Here is a 20415-nt window from a genome sequence, read left to right on the forward strand (position 1 = left end):
TTTTAGTAGAGACGGGGTCTCGCTCTTGCTCAGGCTGGTTTCGAACTCCTGAGCTCAAACAATCCGGCCGTCTCAGCCTCCCAGAGAGCTGGGATTACAAGCGTGAGCCACCGCGCCCGGCCTATTTATTAATTTTTAATCCTCCATAGTGATTCAGAGCTCATGGTCCCGTTGCTGGAAAAACTGTGGGAGTTTTCGGAAGGAAAGTGTCTTCCTGTGGGTGTTCTCATTGCAGTCCATCCACACTGTCATAAAACCAGGCACTGACACAAAAGGACTGATCCTGTTTACTGACTGGTCTGAACTAAAAAGTGAATTGTTCAAAATGGTGTACCTTAAATTTTTTTTTTTCTAGGACTGTTGTAAAATTGCATAAGATTTAATTGTACTATGTCACCTGAGGTTTCAGGACATAAATATCTTTAAAATAGAATCACTTAGCATACCAAAATAAAAGCGTTATGAAATTTCCAATCATAAACATGCACTAGAAAATTGGCTGTCAGAATACTTCTATGAACAATATCAGGGGCCAGGCGCAGTGGCTCACGCCTGTAATCCTAGCACTCTGAAAGGCCGAGGTGGGATGATCGCTCAAGGTCAGGAGTTCAAGACCAGTCTGAGCAAGAGTGAGACCCCGTCTCTATTAAAAAATAGAAAGAAATTATCTGGACAACTAAAAATATATAGAAAAAATGAGCCGGGCATGGTGGCACATGCCTGTAGTCCCAGTTACTTGGGAGGCTGAGGCAGGAGGATGGCTTGAGCCCAGGAGTTTGAGGTTGCTGTGAGCTAGGCTGACGCCATGGCACTCTAGCCCAGGTAACAGAGTGAGACTGTCTCAAAAAAAAAAAACAAAAACCATATTAGGAAGACCTTAATTTAGTTCTGGGTGCCAAAAAACCATGTGTGAAGATACAGTACCAGAACACTGAAATGTCAGCCTGCAAAGAATATTATGCCTGGGTTTGCAGCTAACTTTACCAAGTCACCAGTGACTCTCAGTGCTGTGCTTACCGTTTAAATCATGGTAAGGTGAACCTCCATAGGTAAGCCATATGAGCATTTTGTCCTTTCATTGTTTGGCACTGAAATATGATATTGGATTTTAGCTTCCATTCTGAAGTTTCTTCTCCAGGCGATAGATGGAATCATATGCACATGCACTGTGAGGAGGATGGCGTGAGGGGCTCACAGCAGCTCACCTTGGGGTCCTCAGGTGGAACTGCAAGAGTAACAAGTTAGGCTCTAATCTGACACATTCTCAGAAGTTGTAGTTGACCTTTGAACAACGTGGGGGTTAGGGGCACTGACCTCCCCACGCAATTGAAATCTGCATATAACTTTTGATTTCCTAAAAACTTTACTAATAGCTTAATGTTGACCGGAAGCCTTACTGGTAACATAAACAGTTGATTAACACATATTTTGTGTGTTATGTATATTATATACTGTATTCTTAGAATAAAGCTAAAGAGAAAATGTTATTAAGAAAGTCATTGTTTTTCATTCATGTTAAAATTATATGTGTATGTACATATATGATACCAACTTTTGAAGTAGTAGGAACTCTAACCACTAAGCTTGATCTAAAGTTTATTTTGAGGACCTCAGGTATACAAGAATGGAACAGTGACAGGAGTGAGGGCTTTGACTTTAGACAAATGGTGGGCTTATGGTCTATCTTTGTCAATTATTGAATTATATGAACAAAGTACTAAACCTATGTCTTCATCCATAAAATAGGGATCAGACACCAGTACTACAGGTGATATGAGGGTCCTGGTCAGTAGTTAATCATGTGACTTTTCTTAAAAGGCTTGAATACTTTTCTTTAAAAGTTCAGGCCGGGCGTGGTGGCTCACGCCTGTAATCCTAGCTCTCTGGGAGGCCGAGGCGGGTGGATTGTTTGAGCTCAGGAGTTCGAAACCAGCCTGAGCAAGAGCGAGACCCCGTCTCTACTAAAAATAGAAAGAAATTAATTGGACAACTAAAAATATATATAGAAAAAACTAGCGGGGCATGGTGGCGCATGCCTGTAGTCCCAGCTACTCGGGAGGCTGAGGCAGGAGGATCGCTTGAGCCCAGGAGTTTGAGGTTGCTGTGAGCTAGGATGATGCCACGGCACTCACTCTAGCCTGGGCAACAGAGTGAGACTCTGTCTCAAAAAAAAAAAAAAAAAAAGTTTAGGTCTACTTGCAAGTCTATAAAGTGCAAATTTTTTTTCATCCTGAGAGATCTCTATTTCTCCCCTTTCCAGTTACTAGTGGCATTCTTCCCAAACTGTTAGTATCTATATGCTATAGAAAGATGCTTAAATGCTTTGATCAGATTGTATGAGAGAAATCTAAAAACTCAGGAAGCAATTCTTAAGAATAAAACTGACCCTCTAATACCTTAATTAGCTTTGAATTCAGTCTTTTAAATTGTTTGCACCTTGAGAATCTGTGAAATGAATACATTGAACAATTAACTCTTGTCCCAAGGATGCAAAGTAAGAGTAAACACTGGCACGTAGAGATGGGGAAAGGACTATTATGTTCACCATGAAGAGTTTTTCAGGATGCAGCACAAAGCAAGTCTAAAAGACTGAGACACTACACAGATTATTATCTTTTAACTCAACCAATCATATATCAAATAAGGGAAAGTATGTAAGTTTTGCCTTTGAAACCTGAGACACCAAAGAGCCTTAAATCACAAATAATCTACTGTGGCTATGGACAGGGTAGTCAAATTTATTTCAAAACAAAAGCTTTGTTGGGCTGCATCAAATGCAGGAAAAAAAGGAATACTTAGGGGCATGGCTAAATTACCAGTGTGCATAACAGTGAGGTATGCCTCAAATAAGCCTTTAAAACTTTATAAACTGAACTATAACATACCCATGCAGTAATATTTTTTCAGTGCTACTAATGAAAAAAAATTAAAGTCTGCATTGGAAATTTACAATATGGCAGAATTTTGTTGCTCCTACCTTTTGACCCTAATGTACAGATTTTATGACAGGGTCTGTGTTAAAAATCTAAACATTTTCACAAGATTTTAAACATCACTGGGAAGCTAAATTTAGAGGAAACAAAAATCAGATAAAAGTACAATGCCCGTGACAGCCAGCATTATGTAATTAGGCTGTATGAGGTTGTTTAGAAGGCTAGGGTTAAAAAGATAGACAAAAAGATTTTTAAAAATTACCCCCAAAGTCGATGTGCTGATTTGAACATAAGTACACCAGATACTACAGCAGGGGGCACACTGCAAAAAGGTCATCTATTTACAGAAGAGTGACTTAAAGACATTATGGTTTTCTTTACAGACAGATGTAAGAACAGGAAATGTCCACTTTTTAAAAACTCTACATTTCAATCCTCCACTATTGTTAATATTATAATCCACTGAATTGCCTGTATCAAAGGCAGTTTTTTGTTTTTTCCCATTTGACTCTCCAAATGCATTTCCATCATTTCTTCATCATTTGTGGCCCTGGCTCTCCTGAAAAGTCTTTGGGCACAAGTCATAGGAGGGCAGGCTTTTGACCTGCAATTAAAAATAAAATCACCAAAAACTAGAGATCCCTCCACTGCACCCTGTCCCCACCCCTTCTCTGTGCAGTTCAGTCATCGCTATCCGACAGTGTCTCGTACTGTGCCGAGAGCAGCGGGGCGGGCTCTCGCTCCCAGATCCTGTTCTGTTGGTGAGCTGCTTGGTTCACAGCAGAGGGGGCACATGCAATCGGTGTTGGTGGCGTACTGCTGAGCATCCGCATAGTCAGAGGATTGTAAGGAAACTGAGTTGAGCCTGATGAAAGAAAAATTAAGTTTTCATTGTCATGAGCATAGTTGCTGTTTCATCTAATACAACTTTTGTGGGATGGAGTAGGACAGGATTATTCTACTAAAGCAGTCATGTGACAATATGAAAGCAAAATGAATACACTATGAAGGGCTGGGTTCGCTACTTAGATTCTAGCCAGTGACAAAGCGGCACTGAGTGGGAGTCTAAAAAGGAAGAATAACATGAGTAAACACACGGTGAAGGCTGCTGAGCCTACAAGAGAAAGCCCGAGGATGGATTTTTAGTTGTCTATAATCATCAGGTGCTTCCATGGAGAATCCAAGTGGAACTACCGAGTATTAAGCTCTAATTGAAAGAGCCTGATTACACCAAGCATTTTCTTGACTCTTTAAGGGAAACACAGGAGTATAACTATCAGTCAGGGAACAAGTACCCAGGAACTTCCGCAGGCCAAGGGGCAGCAGGATGCATGTCATCTGCTGAATTTCACTGGGCAGATTTGAAAGTCTGTAAGACTGAGAAGTGGCTGGGGTGCATTAACAAGAGCACTGCTATACCCCTTGTCAATTTCAGGGTTAGCTGTACCCAGAAAGCCTCCTTCAACTTAAACCCTAAAAACATAAAACATACCATTTCATCAAATAATTTGATGTATGGCCTAATAATTCCTTCCTTAAGAGAAGTGAGAAGCAGAAATCATTGGTCCGGGCTGTAAGTTTACAAACTAACAGAAAACCACTTTGCATGTGGCAAGAGAATTTTATACAGCAAGTTATACTGGTAAGTTTTACTGATATAATTTATATATGTCTTAAGGGGGAGGGCACATTTCAGATTTTTTCAGTGATGTTTGTGTGTTAACCCTTAAGGAAGGGATGGTTTATTATTCTCTGAAACCCTAAAATCCACAGCAAATATCCTAGTTTTATTTAAAAAAAAAAAAAAAAAAAGCCTGTTCCTATGTAAAAACTACCATGAACAGTTATTACGTTTTACTAAAAAGTTTACAAATAGGCATAAAATGGACAACATTAATAATAATCCTAGAGTAGTTTTTCATCAGTTTCATCAGTTTGTGTACATATAGTGAACCTACAGACAGACGGCTTTTTTTTTTTCTTTATTAATCCATGGCTCCTCCAACTCCTGCTTTTTTTTTTTTAAGAGACAGGGTCTTGCTCTGTCATCTATGCTTGAGTGCAGTGGCCCAATGATAGCTCACTGCAGCCTTAAACTTCTAGGCTCAAGTGACCCTCCCACCTTGGCCTCCTGAGTGGCTGAGATTATAGGTGTTGAGCCACTGCGCCTGGCCTTACACAATGGCTTTTTAAACTATTCTTCCCATTTCCAACTCTGATTTCTTAGTATTTCCCTAAGAACCTTCTCTAAGAATGTCTATATGAAAAGCTAAAATAAGGTGAAGTTCTCTTAGGAGCAGCACTGTACATTCAGGTACAGTTCATGAAAGAACTGAAACCACAGACTTACTTGCTTTGCAAATGGCAAATACTGGCTACCAGCATAATACAGAAGGAGAATGGATAAGATTATTTTTCATAGCTCCTTCTTTGTTTACAGTAAACAGAACTTATATTCTTAAAATTTTTGAAATTGTATTTTCATTCAATTTCTATCCTGAAAAGTAGAATCTATTAATGATACAGAAATGGGTATATAATTTTCCGAACTATTAAAGTTTCTGATTTTCGAAGAATGACCAAGGCATTGCTATAAATTGCTTTGTCTCATGTTCTAGCACTTGAACCAGGGTCCTCACCTGTTGAAGAGGGCCTGTCTTCCCAGGCCCACCCTGGCGTCTGCCTGTGGTAATCCCCTTCTGAATGCACAGAGGAGACTGAAGAGGGCCGTTCAGTTCCTAAGTAGCCTTGCCCAGGGATAGGAGATTTAGACTTCCTGCTGTTTGACTTGCTGATCAGCTTTGGTTTGCAAACTCCTCCTAAAAGTGAAATTCAAGTTAAATTATGAATTATTCATACATAATATTTAAGTTCTCAACTTAAAAATCTACCAGAATGCTAATAATTATATAATGCTAAGTGTAAAAAGCAGAATAGTAGCATGAAAAATCCAGACCCTAGTACTCAATGAATTAAAAAATACTACAGGCATACTTCAGAGATACTATGGGTTCAGTTCCAGACCACTGCAAATATCACAATAAAAGCGAGTCACACAAATTTTTTCATTTCCCAGTGCATATAAAAGTTATGTTTACACTATACTGTAGTCTACTAAGTGTGCAATAGCATTATGTCTAAAGAAAAAACAAGGTACATACCCTAATTAAAAAATACTTTATTGCTAAAAAATGCTAACAGTCATCTGAGCCTTCTGGGAGTTGTAATCATATTGCTGGTGGAGGGGTCTGGCCTTGATGCTGACGGCTGCTGACTGATGAGGACAGTAGTTGCTGAAGTTTGAGTGGTGGTGGCTATTTCCTACAGTAAGACGTCAGTGAAGAGTCTGCCACACTGACTGATTCTCCCTTTCACAAAGATTTCTCTGTAGCATGCGATGTCATCTGAGGGCATTTTAACCACAGCAGAACTTATTTCAGAACTGGAGTCGATCCTCTCAAACCCTGCCACTGCTTTTTTAATGAAGTTTACGTAATATCCCAAATCCTCTGTCATTTCAGCAATATTCACTGCGTCTTCACTAGGAGTAGAGTCCATCTCAGGAAACCATGTTTTCTTTGCTCGTCCGTAAGCAAACTCCTCATCCGTTGAAGTTTGATCCAGAGACTGCAGCAATTCGGTCGCATCTCAGGCTCCCCTTCTAATTGCAGTTCTCTCGCTATTTCTGCCACATCCACAGTGATTTCCTCTACTGTTGTCTTGAGCCCCTCAAAGTCATCCATAAGGGTTGGAATCAACTTCTTTCTAACTCCTGTTGATATTTTGACCTCCTCCCATGAATTATAAATGTTCTTAATGGCATGTAGAATGGTGAATCATTTCCAGAAGGTTTTCAATTTACTTTGCCCAGATCCATCAGAGGAGTCACTATCTATAGCAACTGTAGCCTTACGAAATGTATTTCTTGAATAATGGGACTTGAAAGTTGAAACGACTCCTTGATCCATGAGCTACAGTAGAATGGATGCTGTGTCAGCAGGCGTGAACTGTACATCTCCATCAGAGCTCTTGGGTGGCCAGGTGCATCGTGAATGCTCAGTAATAATGTGAAAGGAATATTTTTTTCTAAGCAGGTTTCAACAATGGGCTTAAAAATATTTAGTAAATCACACTATAAACAGATGTGCTGTCATCCAGGCTTTGTTGTTCCATTTGTAGAGCAAAGGCAGATTTAGCGTAATTCTTAATACCATTTTCAGAATGGCAAATAATCACTGGCTCAACTTAAAGCCATCAGCTGCATTAGCCCTTAACAAGGGAGTCAGCTTGTCCTCTGAAGATCTGAAGCCAGGCTTTGACTTCTCCTCTCTAGCTATGAAAAGTCCTAGATTGCATCTTCTTCCAAGAGAAAGCTGTTTCTTCTACATTGAGAATCTATTGTTTAGTGCAGCCGTCTTCATCAATTATCTTAGCCTGAACTTCTGGATAACTTCCTGCAGCTTCTCCATCAGCACTTTCTGCTTCACCTTGTACTTTTGTATCACAGAAACAACTTCTTTCCTTAAACCTCATGAACCAACCTCTCTGCTAGTTTCAAATTTTTCTTCTGCAGCTTCCCTGCCTCTCTCAGCCTTCACAGAATCAAAGAGAGGTAGAGCCCTGCTTTGGATTAGGCTCTGGCTTAAATGTTGTGGCTGGTTTGATCTCCTATCCAGACCACTAGACTTTCTCCGTATCAGCAAGAAAGCTGTTTTGCTTTCCTATCATTTATGTGATCCCCAGAGTAGTGCTTTTAATTTTCTTTAAGAACGTTTCCTTTGCGTTTACAACTTGGCTGTTTGGCACAAGAGGCCTAGCTTTTGGCCTGTTTGAGCTTTCAACATGCCTTCCTCGCTAATCATTTCTAGCTTTTGATTTAAAGTGAGAGATGTGAGACTATTCCTTTCACTTGAACACTGAGAGGCCACTGTAGGGTTATTAACTGGCCTAACTGCCACACTGTTGTGTCTCCGGGAATAGGGAGGCCCAAGGAGATGGGGAACAGCTGGTCAGTGGAGCAGTAAGAACACACACAATGTTTATGTGTTAAGTTTGCGCTCTTACCTAAGTGCAATTCATGAAGCCCCTAAATAATTAAAATAGTAACATCAAAGATCACTGATCACCATAACACATATAATAATAATGAAAAACTTTGAAATGTTGTGGGAATTACCAAATGTGACAGAGACACAAAGTGAACACATGCTGTTGAAAAAAATGGCACTACCAGACTTGCTCAATGCAAGGTTGCTACAAACCTTCAATTTGTAAAAAACAAAAAACAAAAAAACACAACTGTCAGTAAAGCAGTAAATTGTCAGTACAGTAAAATGAGGTACGCCTGTATTTAAAAGAAAACCATAATTTCACTTGTAGCACTCTCCACCCCCCACCCCATAAAAAAGTATGTCCTCGTGCCATAAACTTAAAAATATGGTAACCAAGGAACTGAAGTTTCCAAAACAACAAAGCTTCTTTACTGGCCTAATAGTACAGAAACTGTGCTAAGGCTAGGCACAGTGGCTCACGCCTGTCCTAGCACTCTGGGAGGCTGAGGCAGGAGGATCGCTTGAGGTCAAGAGTTTGATACCAGCCTGAGCAAGAGTGAGACCCCGTCTCTACTAAAAATAGAAAAAATTAGCCGGGCATGGTGGCACATGCCTGTAGTCCCAGCTACTGGGGAGGCTGAGGCAGGAGGATTGCCTGAGCCCAGGAATTAGAGGTTGCTGTGAGCTAGGCTGATGCCATGATACTCTAGCCAGGATGACAGAGCAAGACTCTGTTTCAAAAAAAAAAAAAAAAACCTGCGCTAAAGAAATAAGGCAGGATGACAAAAATCTTAAATCCTCACTAACCACCCACCCCCCGATTTAGAGGAAAGCAAACAGAGGAGCTAACACACAACACCAAGAAACAACACGCAAGGGAAGATATGTAAGCCTTTTCATGCCACTCCAGGACCTTAGCAGAAGCTCAGCAAGTCATGGTGGAGCTGACCACACCTTTCTAGTTGGTGAACTCAGCAGAAGTTCACAGGAGTTAGACAACCCTGGTGGGGCGCTCTAGAACAAAGCAGTGAAAAGATCTCAGAAGAGATCAGAGCCCAAGTCGCCAGCAAAATTTTTCCTGAGCCCCAGAACAATTTCACCTTGCCCCAAATCCTGTACAACCAGTATAAGTCTAATTGCATAACAGTCACCAATGTTATAACCTTAAAATACACACACTTAAAATCAATATGATAGGAAGGTAAGAGCAAAAAGGGAAAGATAATTCTCAGTTTTTAGAGCAGGAAGTAAATCAATACTATCTTAAAGTTAATATGTGTAGGTTAAAAAAAAAACAACCTTCCAATCTCTCTAATCTTTTTCTTAACCACAGTGAGATCTTTTGCTTGAAGATAACAAAGGAAAATAAACCTAAACTAAAATTGAAATATATGGCTGAGTTTCGGGTAATTTTTAAGCACAAGAGGTAGTAGTTCTCAAAAGATTAAGAAAGAAGTTATAACATTAAAAGCCTAGAGTCATGGTTTTTTGTGTGCTTGGTTTTAACAAAATGTATAAAATGATCTCATTCTAATATGTCTTTTTATCTGTCTATACACACATGTCTGGAATGATGCTTATCAAATAGTAACATTAGCTTTCTCAATGATATGATTTAAAGGATTTTTTTTTCCCTTTTCTTACTCTTTTCTATGGCTATAATTCTTTTATACTGAGCCTATCACTTGTTATTACAACAGTAAGTCACTTTTATTCAAAAATAATATGATACACTTGTGTTATAATTACAATGTATATGTATAGATAAAGATTAGATTCAAATAAATAAAAAGCTATGCTAGGAGGATGACATTCTGGGTAAAAATTTTCTTCCTTTTTATTTCTGCTCATGTTACTATAATATCTGGGCAGGTTAAAAATTTTTTAAAAAGGTAAAACCCTCAGAGATGACGCTGAACACATAAAGACATAAATGAAATCTCTTAGTGATGCATCAGAACTTGGGAAATAAATTGACTTTTTCTTGGGGAACTGAGTAGAACACTAAAATTAAAACTTTACCTGAATGAGGTGATGGGTCCCCTTCCTCTCTCCGGGTCTCGCCACTGGTCACAACTGAGGTGTTGGCAGTACCAGGCACTACTCCCACAGGTTGGGACATGACAACTCCATGATCCTCAACTTTGTCATCAAAGCTTCCCATGAGAGCCTTCCTGATAATGTCCTCTAGACCGAGATTACTGGCAGGATCAGCAAAAGAATGACCTCTAGAACTAACCGAGCCTGAAAGAGAACCCAAAGCATTTCCACTTGCTTCCCAGAGGCGTATCAGGAAACAGAGACAAGAACAGACTACATACAGCCCTTCGGCCCACTGAACACACATAGCAAGTTTCCTAAAACAACTGAGAACCCACAAATAATATTAAATAAACCCACAAATTAAAAGCCACCTCAATCCACAAATAATAACTCAAGGCAATTTGTATCCTGAGTTAGTCACCTACATTTGTGTTAAAGTTACTCCATTGAGAGTTTTCTTTTTTCAGTTCCCTAGTTTCTAGACTATTCTTTAATAATTTTGATTGCCTTTGTTTATCTTTTTAATAAGTATTTACTGAATTTTAATTCCCTTCTATATTAATCTCCCCTAAATTATTTATTTATTCATTTTTGCATATTGGAGCAGTCAGGTCCCTGGTATACAGTTGGTACTTAGTATGTATTTGTTGGATTGACTGCTACTGCTTCTGCTTTGTATTGGTAAACAATGTCTTTTGAATCTTACCTGACGTAGTAACTGCTGGTAAATTAAAGATCTCAGTTCCTGGCTGAGCAGCTGCTGTATTTAAACAAATATTCAAGTTAATTGAGATGTGATAATCATATACATCAAAATCCAGTTTCAAAAAATCCTACAATAAAATTAATCTTTTTTTTTTTTTTGAGACGGGGTCCCATTCTGGTGCCGGGACTGGAGTACAGTGGCCTCATCGTAGCTCACTGCAACCTCAAGCTTCTGGACTCAAGCGATCTTCCCACTTCAGCCTCCTGAGTAGCTAGGACTACAGGTGCGCACCACCATGCTGGGCTAATTTTTTTTTTTGTTTTTTGTAGAGATGGGGTCTCACTGTTGCCCAGGCTGGTCTTGAATTCCTGGCCTCCCACCTTGGCCACTCAAAATGTTAGGATTATAGAGGCGTGAGCCACCGAGTCTGGTCAAAATCAATTTTTTTATTTTCTATGATCTCAACCTTTATTTTTCACCCATTAAGATAAAACGAAAGAAATAACTATTTTTCTTTTTAAAAAAGAAATCAGGAAATAAATCGGGTGAGGTAGAAAAATTTTAACAAGAGCAATACGCCACTGGGCATGGTCGTGCATGCCTGTAATCCCAGCTACTTGGGAGGCTGAGGTGGGAGGATCACTTGAACCCAGGAGTTGGAGGCCAGCCTGGGCAACACAGTGAGATCCCATTTCTAAACAAAAACAAAAGAACCTCAGGAACAATATAACCCAGAGAAGGGAAAGAAACTGTGCACTGCTAGGGAAAAGCAAATAGGAAAAAGTTGCTCTTGGAATCCAGGCTTCCTAGTGAAGAAGAAACTCTGGACTCTAAGATGACCCCTGCAGGTACAAACAGGTTTGAGATGAGAGCCAGGGGAAAGCCACTTCAATGAACAGTGTGAAAATGGCTGTGTTTCCCTACCATGGAAATTAAGGATATTCCCTAGATAAGACCAATACTCTGTTCACTGTTTTCGTTCCTGCAGACTGCATAATTTCTAATTTGAACAGTTTGAATGATAACAGCAGAAGACCTGGGAACCCCTATAAAGCACTTTGCCCAAAGAGGAAGGAATTTGGGGATACAAATGGTGTTTCAAATTGATGCTGAGAATTTTAAAGAGAAAAAAAGAGCACAGGAAGCGGGTGACTAAAGAAATGATGTTCCAGGGAAGAATGCAGAGTTCTGGATGAGACCACAGAGGGTGGACTCTTACTCTAGGAATGACAGCCATTTGTGAAGAGGGAAGAGTGCATGTGCTTAGAAACTCACTTTCTTGATCAGAGAGGCTTTAAACTGACAAGAGGAGGCGTAAAATTTCCCTGAATAACTATGAAACAATTACTAAAGATGAGTCTTCTTACTTATGGCCCAGGTAACACAGGAAGTAAGTTGAACCTGAAATAATAGCCTTGTAATTATCACAAAGTTTGTGGAATAGGACTCATTCATTCACTTAACAAATATTTACTGAGCAATCGTTTGGCTAAATCATAATAAAATTACCTTCTTATTCCTCAAAAATGGTTAGATAAGACAATTTCATGTAGTTAAACAATGATAATACTTACATACTGTATTTACAATGCACCCCTTCCTTTGCCTATGGAGCTTACAGTTCAGTGTGGTACTTTGAGGCCCTACACATCATAATCGCCTGGGTAGTTTAGTAAAAATGCAAATTTTCTACATTCCTGGGGCCCAGTTATTCCCCAATTTAATAAGCACTCCAGGTAACTGTGGGGCATATTGAAGTTTAGGACCTCTGGTTTCACACAGATGGGCAAACTATTGAGAGAGGATATGGTAACTGATCAGAAATGAGCAGGGGAAGGGAAGGCAGATATGAGAGAGCCTGGAGGAGCAGCTTTGACAGGAGGAGGTAGCCACCCTCAGGAGGTGATGAGGGAGGGAAGGAGGAGGGCCAGGACAGGGGTGGCTGAAGTAAAGGAAACTGTGGTGGTGGAGGAGGAATTTTTTGTGGAGAGGTGAAATGTAAATTCAATTTTAGATATTTAAGGAGCCAGTAAGATATTCAAGAAGAAATGAGGTCTGCAAAGATATACTGGACTGTAGATAAAAATTTGGGACTTTTAAGCAGAAAAGTGACAGTTTAAACCCCTAGAGTGGATGAAATGACTCAGAGATTACAATGCATGAACAGAAAACCAACCAAGGGCCAGGCAAAGCAAGACTGAGCTTCTAAGGAGACAGAAATGGCCAAAGAAGTAGAGAAAAACCAGGAGAATGTAGCACCTGAAAGCAAAGAGAAGAGAGTATTTCTGGAAAAGGGAAGTGGTTCACTATGTCAAAAGTTGCAAAGAGATCAAATAAAGTAAGTTTTAAAGCATTAAGGTATTTTAAAAATAAAGTCATCGATGTCCTTGGGAACACTGAATTGAGAGACAATGAGTAGAAGCGAAGCTTTCTTGGTTGCTGATGGCTTTGATTTCTAAATTCTACTTCCCAGTGAGGACTGAATATGCCCTGGGGTCCCAGGAACCCACTGGTTCTTTAATATAAATTTTCCTTTCCACAATTAAAAACAATTCTTGCAATCAAAGAAAATCCTAGACTCTAAAGCAATTTTGTTAGTATTTGCCTTAAGACTTTAATGCACTTTATCCCCTATTAAAGTTAGGGGCTTGTTTTATCATACATTTTCAGACAGTAGAGACTGCCACGCTAAAAACACCCAACAGGGTACTCTGCTCAATAAATGACTGTCATCAATGAATGACAGAGCTACTGCATAAGGACAGTGTAAAACATTAGGTAAGAGAAGAAACTATAAAGTGGACCTCCTCAACTCATACGTGTGAGTCATTTCCCTGTCAACAATGTCCCACTAAAAGGGCGAGACAAAGGCTAGAGAGGATAAGAGCAACAACTAGTTTCTCTAAGATCTGTACGTCTCCATCGTTGGACAAATTCATCTCTGGGTTCTGGAGAGAATATGAAATGAGAGCACCATATTTTTGTTGGTGGCATCTGAGGAGGTGTAAATAACAGATGAAACTGCTGATGACTACAGACAGAAAATAATAATATTTTTAAAAAAGAAAAGATATCTTTAAGCCTGACAGCAATTCTGGTCAGCATTCCAAAATATTTACCTTTTATGTGATTTTTTTGTTGCCACTTAAAAAGAGACTCTAGTAACTAAAAGCTGGGATAAGTTCACAAACAGTAAGTGACACTAGGTTCATCCCTTTTCTCTGATGGTCAACATTTATTAATCACAAAGCGGCACAGATCCAAACACACATCCACCGGGCATTTCATAGCCCACAATTTCCTTTAACAGGGTCAGGAGACTAGTTGATGGGAGATCACAGAAAAAAGGCAGATCACTGTGTACCCAGAGTCTATCACTGGGAAAACTGAGGAAAAGATGGATAAGAAAGACCTTAGGGCAGTAAAGTGAGCGTGCCAAATGAGAGTTAGGAGGAGGGTCTGGTCAATGCACGCATACTGACCCAAAGCACAGAGCTTTCTATGGGATACTTACCAACAATGTGGCTAAGATGCTTTGAGTATAGAACTGTTAGAACCATTTAGTCCATCATTGGAAACACGGACACTGGAGCTGGGATGCCTGGGTTTGAACTGCAGCCCCATTACTTACTAGACATGTAACCTGCACCAGTTATTAAACTTCTGAGTCTCAGTTTCCTCATCTACAAAATGGAGATAATTACAATATGTAGCATGTAGGGTTGTTGTCAGGATTGAGGTTACATCTATACATGCTTCGAATAGAGCCTAGCACATAACCTTTTGCTACCACGTTATATTTTTAGATGGTGAGTTTATCAGAGTTGCTTGAATGCTTAATGATTCAGGTAAGATCTAGAAAGACACAGGTAGGGCAGAAAAAGTAGTTGGGATGGAGCAAGCACAGACTGCCTTCTCCTATATGTGGGGCTAGAAACTGCAAAAGTAGAGCAGGGGAGAGGTGCGGATTAAGAGTAGCCCAGGAGTCCCTGACTTCTATATTCATACTAAGTACACTATAACTTGACAGTGTATAGGTTGCCAACTAAAAGCTAATACAACCTTAGGCTACCTTAATAACGATGAATTTAGGATAAATCATCACACTACTCTATTTTGTATTATTCAGAACCGACTGAAAGGCTAGGCTATATGGTTTTGGTGGAGAGCAACTGAGACTGTAAGGGTACTCAGAAAGAGGACACGTGAAGAACAACTAGTGAACCTAGGGATATTTATAGAGATAAAAAGACTCACGAAGACTCTTCACATATCTGAGATGTCATGTGAAGATGGCCCAAATGGATAAAACTGAAATCAGTGGGTAGGAGAAGAAAAAATAAAATAAAACTACAGAGCATTAATCCAGTCCCACCTAAGAAAAAAGTGTTCTAGACACAGCATTTGTTCAAAGACAAAATGGAGAGCTTCAGAAAGGAATGAGTTCCTGGTCCCTAATTAGGAACTTTTCATGACTGGCAGACATTTGAGAAGGAACTTTAGGATCAGATGTGTTGGACAGATGCTCTGTAATAGCCTTCAAACTCAAGGATTATAGGAGAGGCAACACTGAAGTTATCATTATTAATGCATGTTTTATTTGGGGTTCATGAAAGAAATCCCACTTACCCATATCAGAGTCACCTCCACCAGAGGAGTTCAACTTACGAAAAATCTCTTGCTTCTTTGATTTAACCATGGGTGATGTGTTTTCAAGCTTGGTGAAGAATGAAGGCAAGTAGTTTATACTCCCTGGTGAGCGGGAATCATTCCTGTTAGGAACACAGTTAAGTCTATTACAGTCATGTACTCCTAACCCTGGGGACATTCCTATCAGCAATAATAATAGAGAGTACTTAGAAAACCACTGCCTCCCCATACCTAAGAAACAACCCTAACAAACAATATGTGACCATAAGTCACTCAGTACATCATTTAAGGACATAGTCAAATACTTCAGCTCTCAAATAGGAAATGTAAAATTAGGATTAGAATGGAGATAATCTAGAGCAGAGATTCTTAACAAGGAATGAACAAACAGCAAGTTAGTATTAATGGGAAAACTCAAAAACAGCTTATCACGACACTCTTTGCATAACGGCACAAACATTGATATATTTATGGTTATCACATAAACCAGGGACTACTTTGCTAACATAATTACCTTTAAGTACACTAAAATTCTAACTAATGTCACACCTGTCTATAAAATAGCAAGAGTTTACACCTAAGCAACCAACAGCTGGACTTGAACAGAACAGTTGCAGTATGTGAATAAAACTGCCTATTTGTTACAATCATTTCAAGCCACCAAACAGATGAGCTGAGTTTAATGTAAAGGGTTTCATATTTTATTGGCAGCTTCCTATACTAACACATTTTAACAATCAAGTTTCCCCTAACAGCTCAAGGCCACCAAGGATCTAAACAGAGCCACAGATGGTAACAGAGAACATAAGGCTGTTGATAACCTAATCTGGTCACTCATCATTCAAACATAGGAACACTAACTATATGCCAAGAAAGACAAGGTGAGAGAAAAAAGGTATAACATGGTCCCTTGTCCTCAAAAATCTCACAAACTGAGGGGAAAACATGTAAATGTATAATTAAATTGAATATCATTCCCTCTCTATAAATGGATTTCCTTCTTCATTTCACTGAAAGGTACCAACATCTATTTGGTTGCTTAAGAATATATATCATAAATGAATAGCAACACATTGTAAGAAATGCACTAGTGGTTTGGAGTTAGAAAGACCTTGGTTTAAAACTGGACTCTCCTTCTTACTTCCAGCATGACCATGGGCAAATCACATATTAACCTCTCAGAGCATCAGGGAAGGGTGTTCCATACCAAGAAAACAGCATGAGTATGGACAGAAAGGAATTCGGGGAACAATAAGCAACTTGATATAGACAGAGAAGAAAGTGGAAGGGCGAAGTGGAAGGAAGTGAAGCTGGATGAGCAGCGTAAACCCGGTCATGAAGGAACTCAAATGCCATGCTCGTGACGAAGTGGTTGATTCCGTATGAGCTAATTTAGACAGTCACTCTGGTGGAGGTATGGAGATTGACCAGAAAGTGGCCAAATCAAAGGCATCTATCTAATGCAAATGGGGATAAAAACCTAAAAATTCATAGGGTTGGGATCAGGGTTAGAAACAGGTAAGATAAAATCCATGTATATTCCACAATGCCTGGTACATGGCAAGCACTCAAATGTTGGCTAAAAACAATAGGTGATCCTTCCCACTGACAAAAAAAGGTTTTTAGAAAAGATCTAGAAGGACTTAATTTCAAGAAGAATAATAGATTTTTTTCACCTATTTAAATATTACAATTTTTTTTTTGCTAAAATCCACTAGCATTAGATCACTAGGAAAATAAACTAAATGATCCCCCGAGGCTCCCATCCTGACGTATAAGCCAAAAACAGAAAAAAGGCACCAACTTAAGGAAAATTTTAAGGCGCTAAGCCCCTGCACCTCAGCGGGAGCTGCTGCTGGACGGGACGTGCACGCTCCTCACCTCTGCTCTGCAGGTTCTGCCCCCCTCTGAGCCAAGAGCAGCACGCCGTCCTGTTTCTCGTGCACAGCTGGGACCTGGGGCGGGGAGATGGGCTCGTAGGGCTCCGAAGAGACGTGGCTCCTCTCTGGGGATTTTCCGGGCCTACTACGGTAACATGTAAATATTAGGTTGTGCTGAATTCACAGGTTCTCCTGAGGCTCACCATAAACAGAAACTGGTTAGCTCGTGACTTCACTCAGGAGAAGGAGCAAACATAGCCGATTTCTAACACAAAAAAAGCTGCCTTGGGTATTCGCTATACACCGAGCTGTCAGAGAAAACGGTCCGCTACTGCCACTGTATCCACGTACGCCCAGCGGGTTTGGGAGTCACAGCACAGACAGCACTGCTGGGGCAGCAGCAGCTCGCCCTGAGGCTCTGCGTGTCCTTCCATGTCAGACCCCGTCTTGCCCTTGGCTGCTCAGTCCAGGTGAACCCTCAAGGCTTTTGCTGCCTATTCTGAATCATGACTTAGCAGGTCCTTCCTCGTTAAGTTAAAGATAAAGGACTTGAGCACCAAACTGAGACCTCAGGAGTTTTGTCAAGTGACTCGTCCTCTGGTTATACCATTTCAGGCCTGAGAGGGTCTCTACAATTGAATATTTTTCCTCTGGATACCATGTTGGTAATGATAATGTGAGACAAACATGCTGTTTAGACCAAAAAAAAAATTTTTTTGACTTAGCAATTATATGTATTAAGAGCCACCTGTGACTTTCAACATCTGCATTTATTACTATTATAGTTAAGCATAATTACATATATATAACATTATTTATTTCCTTTCCCAATCAACCCCATCTGATTCTTAGAGGTAGCTATTTTTGACCAATTTTTTTAGTTCTTTTGGTGTTTGCCTCTAAAACTCTAATCTTACACCTTTATTTCTTGATTTATCAAACTTGAAACAATCTATCAATTCCCTTCCATGAAAAATGAAGAACTCCATTTACCCTATGTTGTTGCCCATTTTAATCTTTACTTTGTCTATTTTAACTATGCATAGCATACTTTAACCTTTTATATTTTCTTTAAAAATGAAGGATTAGAGCATATACCCTTACTTCTACCTCTCTTCCCTGTACACCCCTCATGTCTCAAAATGTGTCAGCCATTTTTATATGATTTACAGCACTTCCATCCTGTTCCAAAACTACAGAAAAACTCTTCTATGTTTTGCTTATAGATTAAAAATCAGTTGATGCTGTTTTATAACAAACACATGGATTCTGTGAACATTTTAAAATAAAAAACCAGGTAATTTTACTAAAACCAATGAAAGAAATGTAACATTCCTTGTTCAAATGTACAGGTGTACTGGTGCAGAAATTACAAGAGAAAAAGCCAAATGGATTATATTTTCATAAATGCCATCAATTGTTCAAAATCTGCTACATACTACTGCATGTCAGAAATGGACCAAAAGTCATCTTAGCTATACATAGCTTTCCCGTTTTTCTTTGATAACTACATTCCTTTTCTTTTTTGTGGTTTTAAGAGAATAAATGTGCTTTCATCTTATCCTTAAGATTATTCAGCTTCTTGAAATGACTATGTCTGAGAACTGCTTCAAAATAATCCAGTTTGGAAGTGGGGCAAGCAGAGCTAAATAGGAAACAAAATTGGCCATATGCTTGACGTTTACCAAAGTTGGGTCATAGATACCTGGGAATGTATTAAACTGTTCTACTTTTGTTTATGTTTAAAATCTTCTAAAGTAAAGTATTTTTAAAAAGACCATCCAGGCCAGGCGGGTGGCTCATGCCTGTAATCCTAGCACTCTGGGAGGCTGAGACGGGAGGATTGCTTGAGCTCAGGAGTTCGAGACCAGCCTGAGTAAGAGTGAGACCCTGTCTTTACTAAAAATAGAAAAAATTAGCCAGGTGTGGTGGTGTGCGCCTGTAGTCCCAGCTACTAGGGACACTGAGGCAGGAGGATCGCTTGAGCCCAGGAATTTGAGGTTACAGTGAACTATGATGACAGCACTGCACTCAAGCAGCCCGGGAGAAAGAGTTAAGACCCTGCCTTTAAAAAAAAAAAAAAAAAAAAAAAAAAAAAAGAACCATCCAACTTTTTAAATACATTATTAGTCTTATTTCTGTTCTTTGCTAACTTTGAATTGGGTTGGAGGCAGGCTGGAGAATGACTTCTACTACAAACTTCTCTTTTTCATGCTCTGAGCTATGACTTCCACTACTGATTGATCGCTCCTCTGTGTGTCTTCTAGATATTTGCCAGAATCTTAGATTTGCTGCTATTCCAGTCTTATTCTCAGCATTCTTAGGAATTAAATTCCCATTGTGCTACTTAACTATAATTTAACATGTGATAATGTTCAGTCTACCATTTTGAACTAAAAACCCTGCATTCATTTTTTGTTTTTATCCAAACGCAGCACATAAGGTAAGAAGATATGCTCTTTAGCAGATAGAGCTGCCATATAAAAAATGTTTCATCCTATGATGCCTCTACTGGCCTCTCTTTCCTTTATTTAGTGTCCCTTTCCTAAACATCTAGTGCTGCTGACCCAATAGAAACTATTGAGATTTATTATTCTGAAGGTGTCTTAGGGACACCACTCAAGTATCCCTAAACTACTACCAAATTACACATTTTTCATAGCTGTCTTTGTAAACCAGCAAACAGAATAATCAACTTTTGAATATACATGAAAAAGATAGTACCAAATGCCCAGACAGTGGACATTCCAAGAATAATATACAGAGGAAAAAAACCTCATTTACAATTTTCAGGGAATAAAGGCAAATGAACTTTAAGAAACAAATCCTCTATCTTGTAGCTATATTAAGTTTGTTTTACTGTTGGGAAATTTACATATGACTTGAAGTAAAGACCATACCTTCCCCTGGATTTATCCATAAGATTTTCTGGAGATACTCTTGAACCTGGCCTTTGATGGTGGACAGACTGAGCCTGAGATTCTGGGCTGTAACGATTTGATGTTTTAGTCCTCACAGGAGTAGACACCAAAGCAGATGGTGAATTTTGGAATGTAGAAGTGGGAGGCTGCTGAGGAGTCTGTGAAGAAACTTGATTTCTAGCAAAATCTTGTGTGATAATTTGCTGTGAGAAAAGGAGGAGGCGGTTAAAT

General features: G+C 39.5%; 1 protein-coding gene across 6 annotated transcripts in view; it reads right to left on the reverse strand.

Moving 5' to 3' along the window:
* Positions 1-2718: 2718 nt before the first annotated feature.
* Positions 2719-20415, reverse strand: part of NCOR1 (nuclear receptor corepressor 1) — a 158463-nt gene continuing 140766 nt past the window's right edge. For 4 of the 6 annotated variants that reach the window (XM_012651413.1, XM_012651412.1, XM_012651414.1 and 1 more), the window contains 7 exons: positions 20164-20387; positions 17265-17408; positions 15363-15505; positions 10734-10787; positions 10007-10228; positions 5573-5752; positions 2719-3798 (listed from right to left, as the gene is read on the reverse strand). In XM_012651413.1, the coding sequence (XP_012506867.1) occupies positions 3614-3798; positions 5573-5752; positions 10007-10228; positions 10734-10787; positions 15363-15505; positions 17265-17408; positions 20164-20387 (1152 nt within the window). In that variant the 3' untranslated portion in view covers positions 2719-3613. The remainder of the gene's footprint in view (positions 3799-5572; positions 5753-10006; positions 10229-10733; positions 10788-15362; positions 15506-17264; positions 17409-20163; positions 20388-20415) is intronic. The other 2 variants (XM_012651411.1, XM_012651415.1) reach the window with 1 other exon arrangement.

The sequence above is a fragment of the Propithecus coquereli genome, unplaced genomic scaffold (genome assembly GCF_000956105.1).
Source record: "Propithecus coquereli isolate 6110/MARCELLA unplaced genomic scaffold, Pcoq_1.0 Scaffold355, whole genome shotgun sequence".
NCBI lineage: Eukaryota > Metazoa > Chordata > Mammalia > Primates > Indriidae > Propithecus > Propithecus coquereli.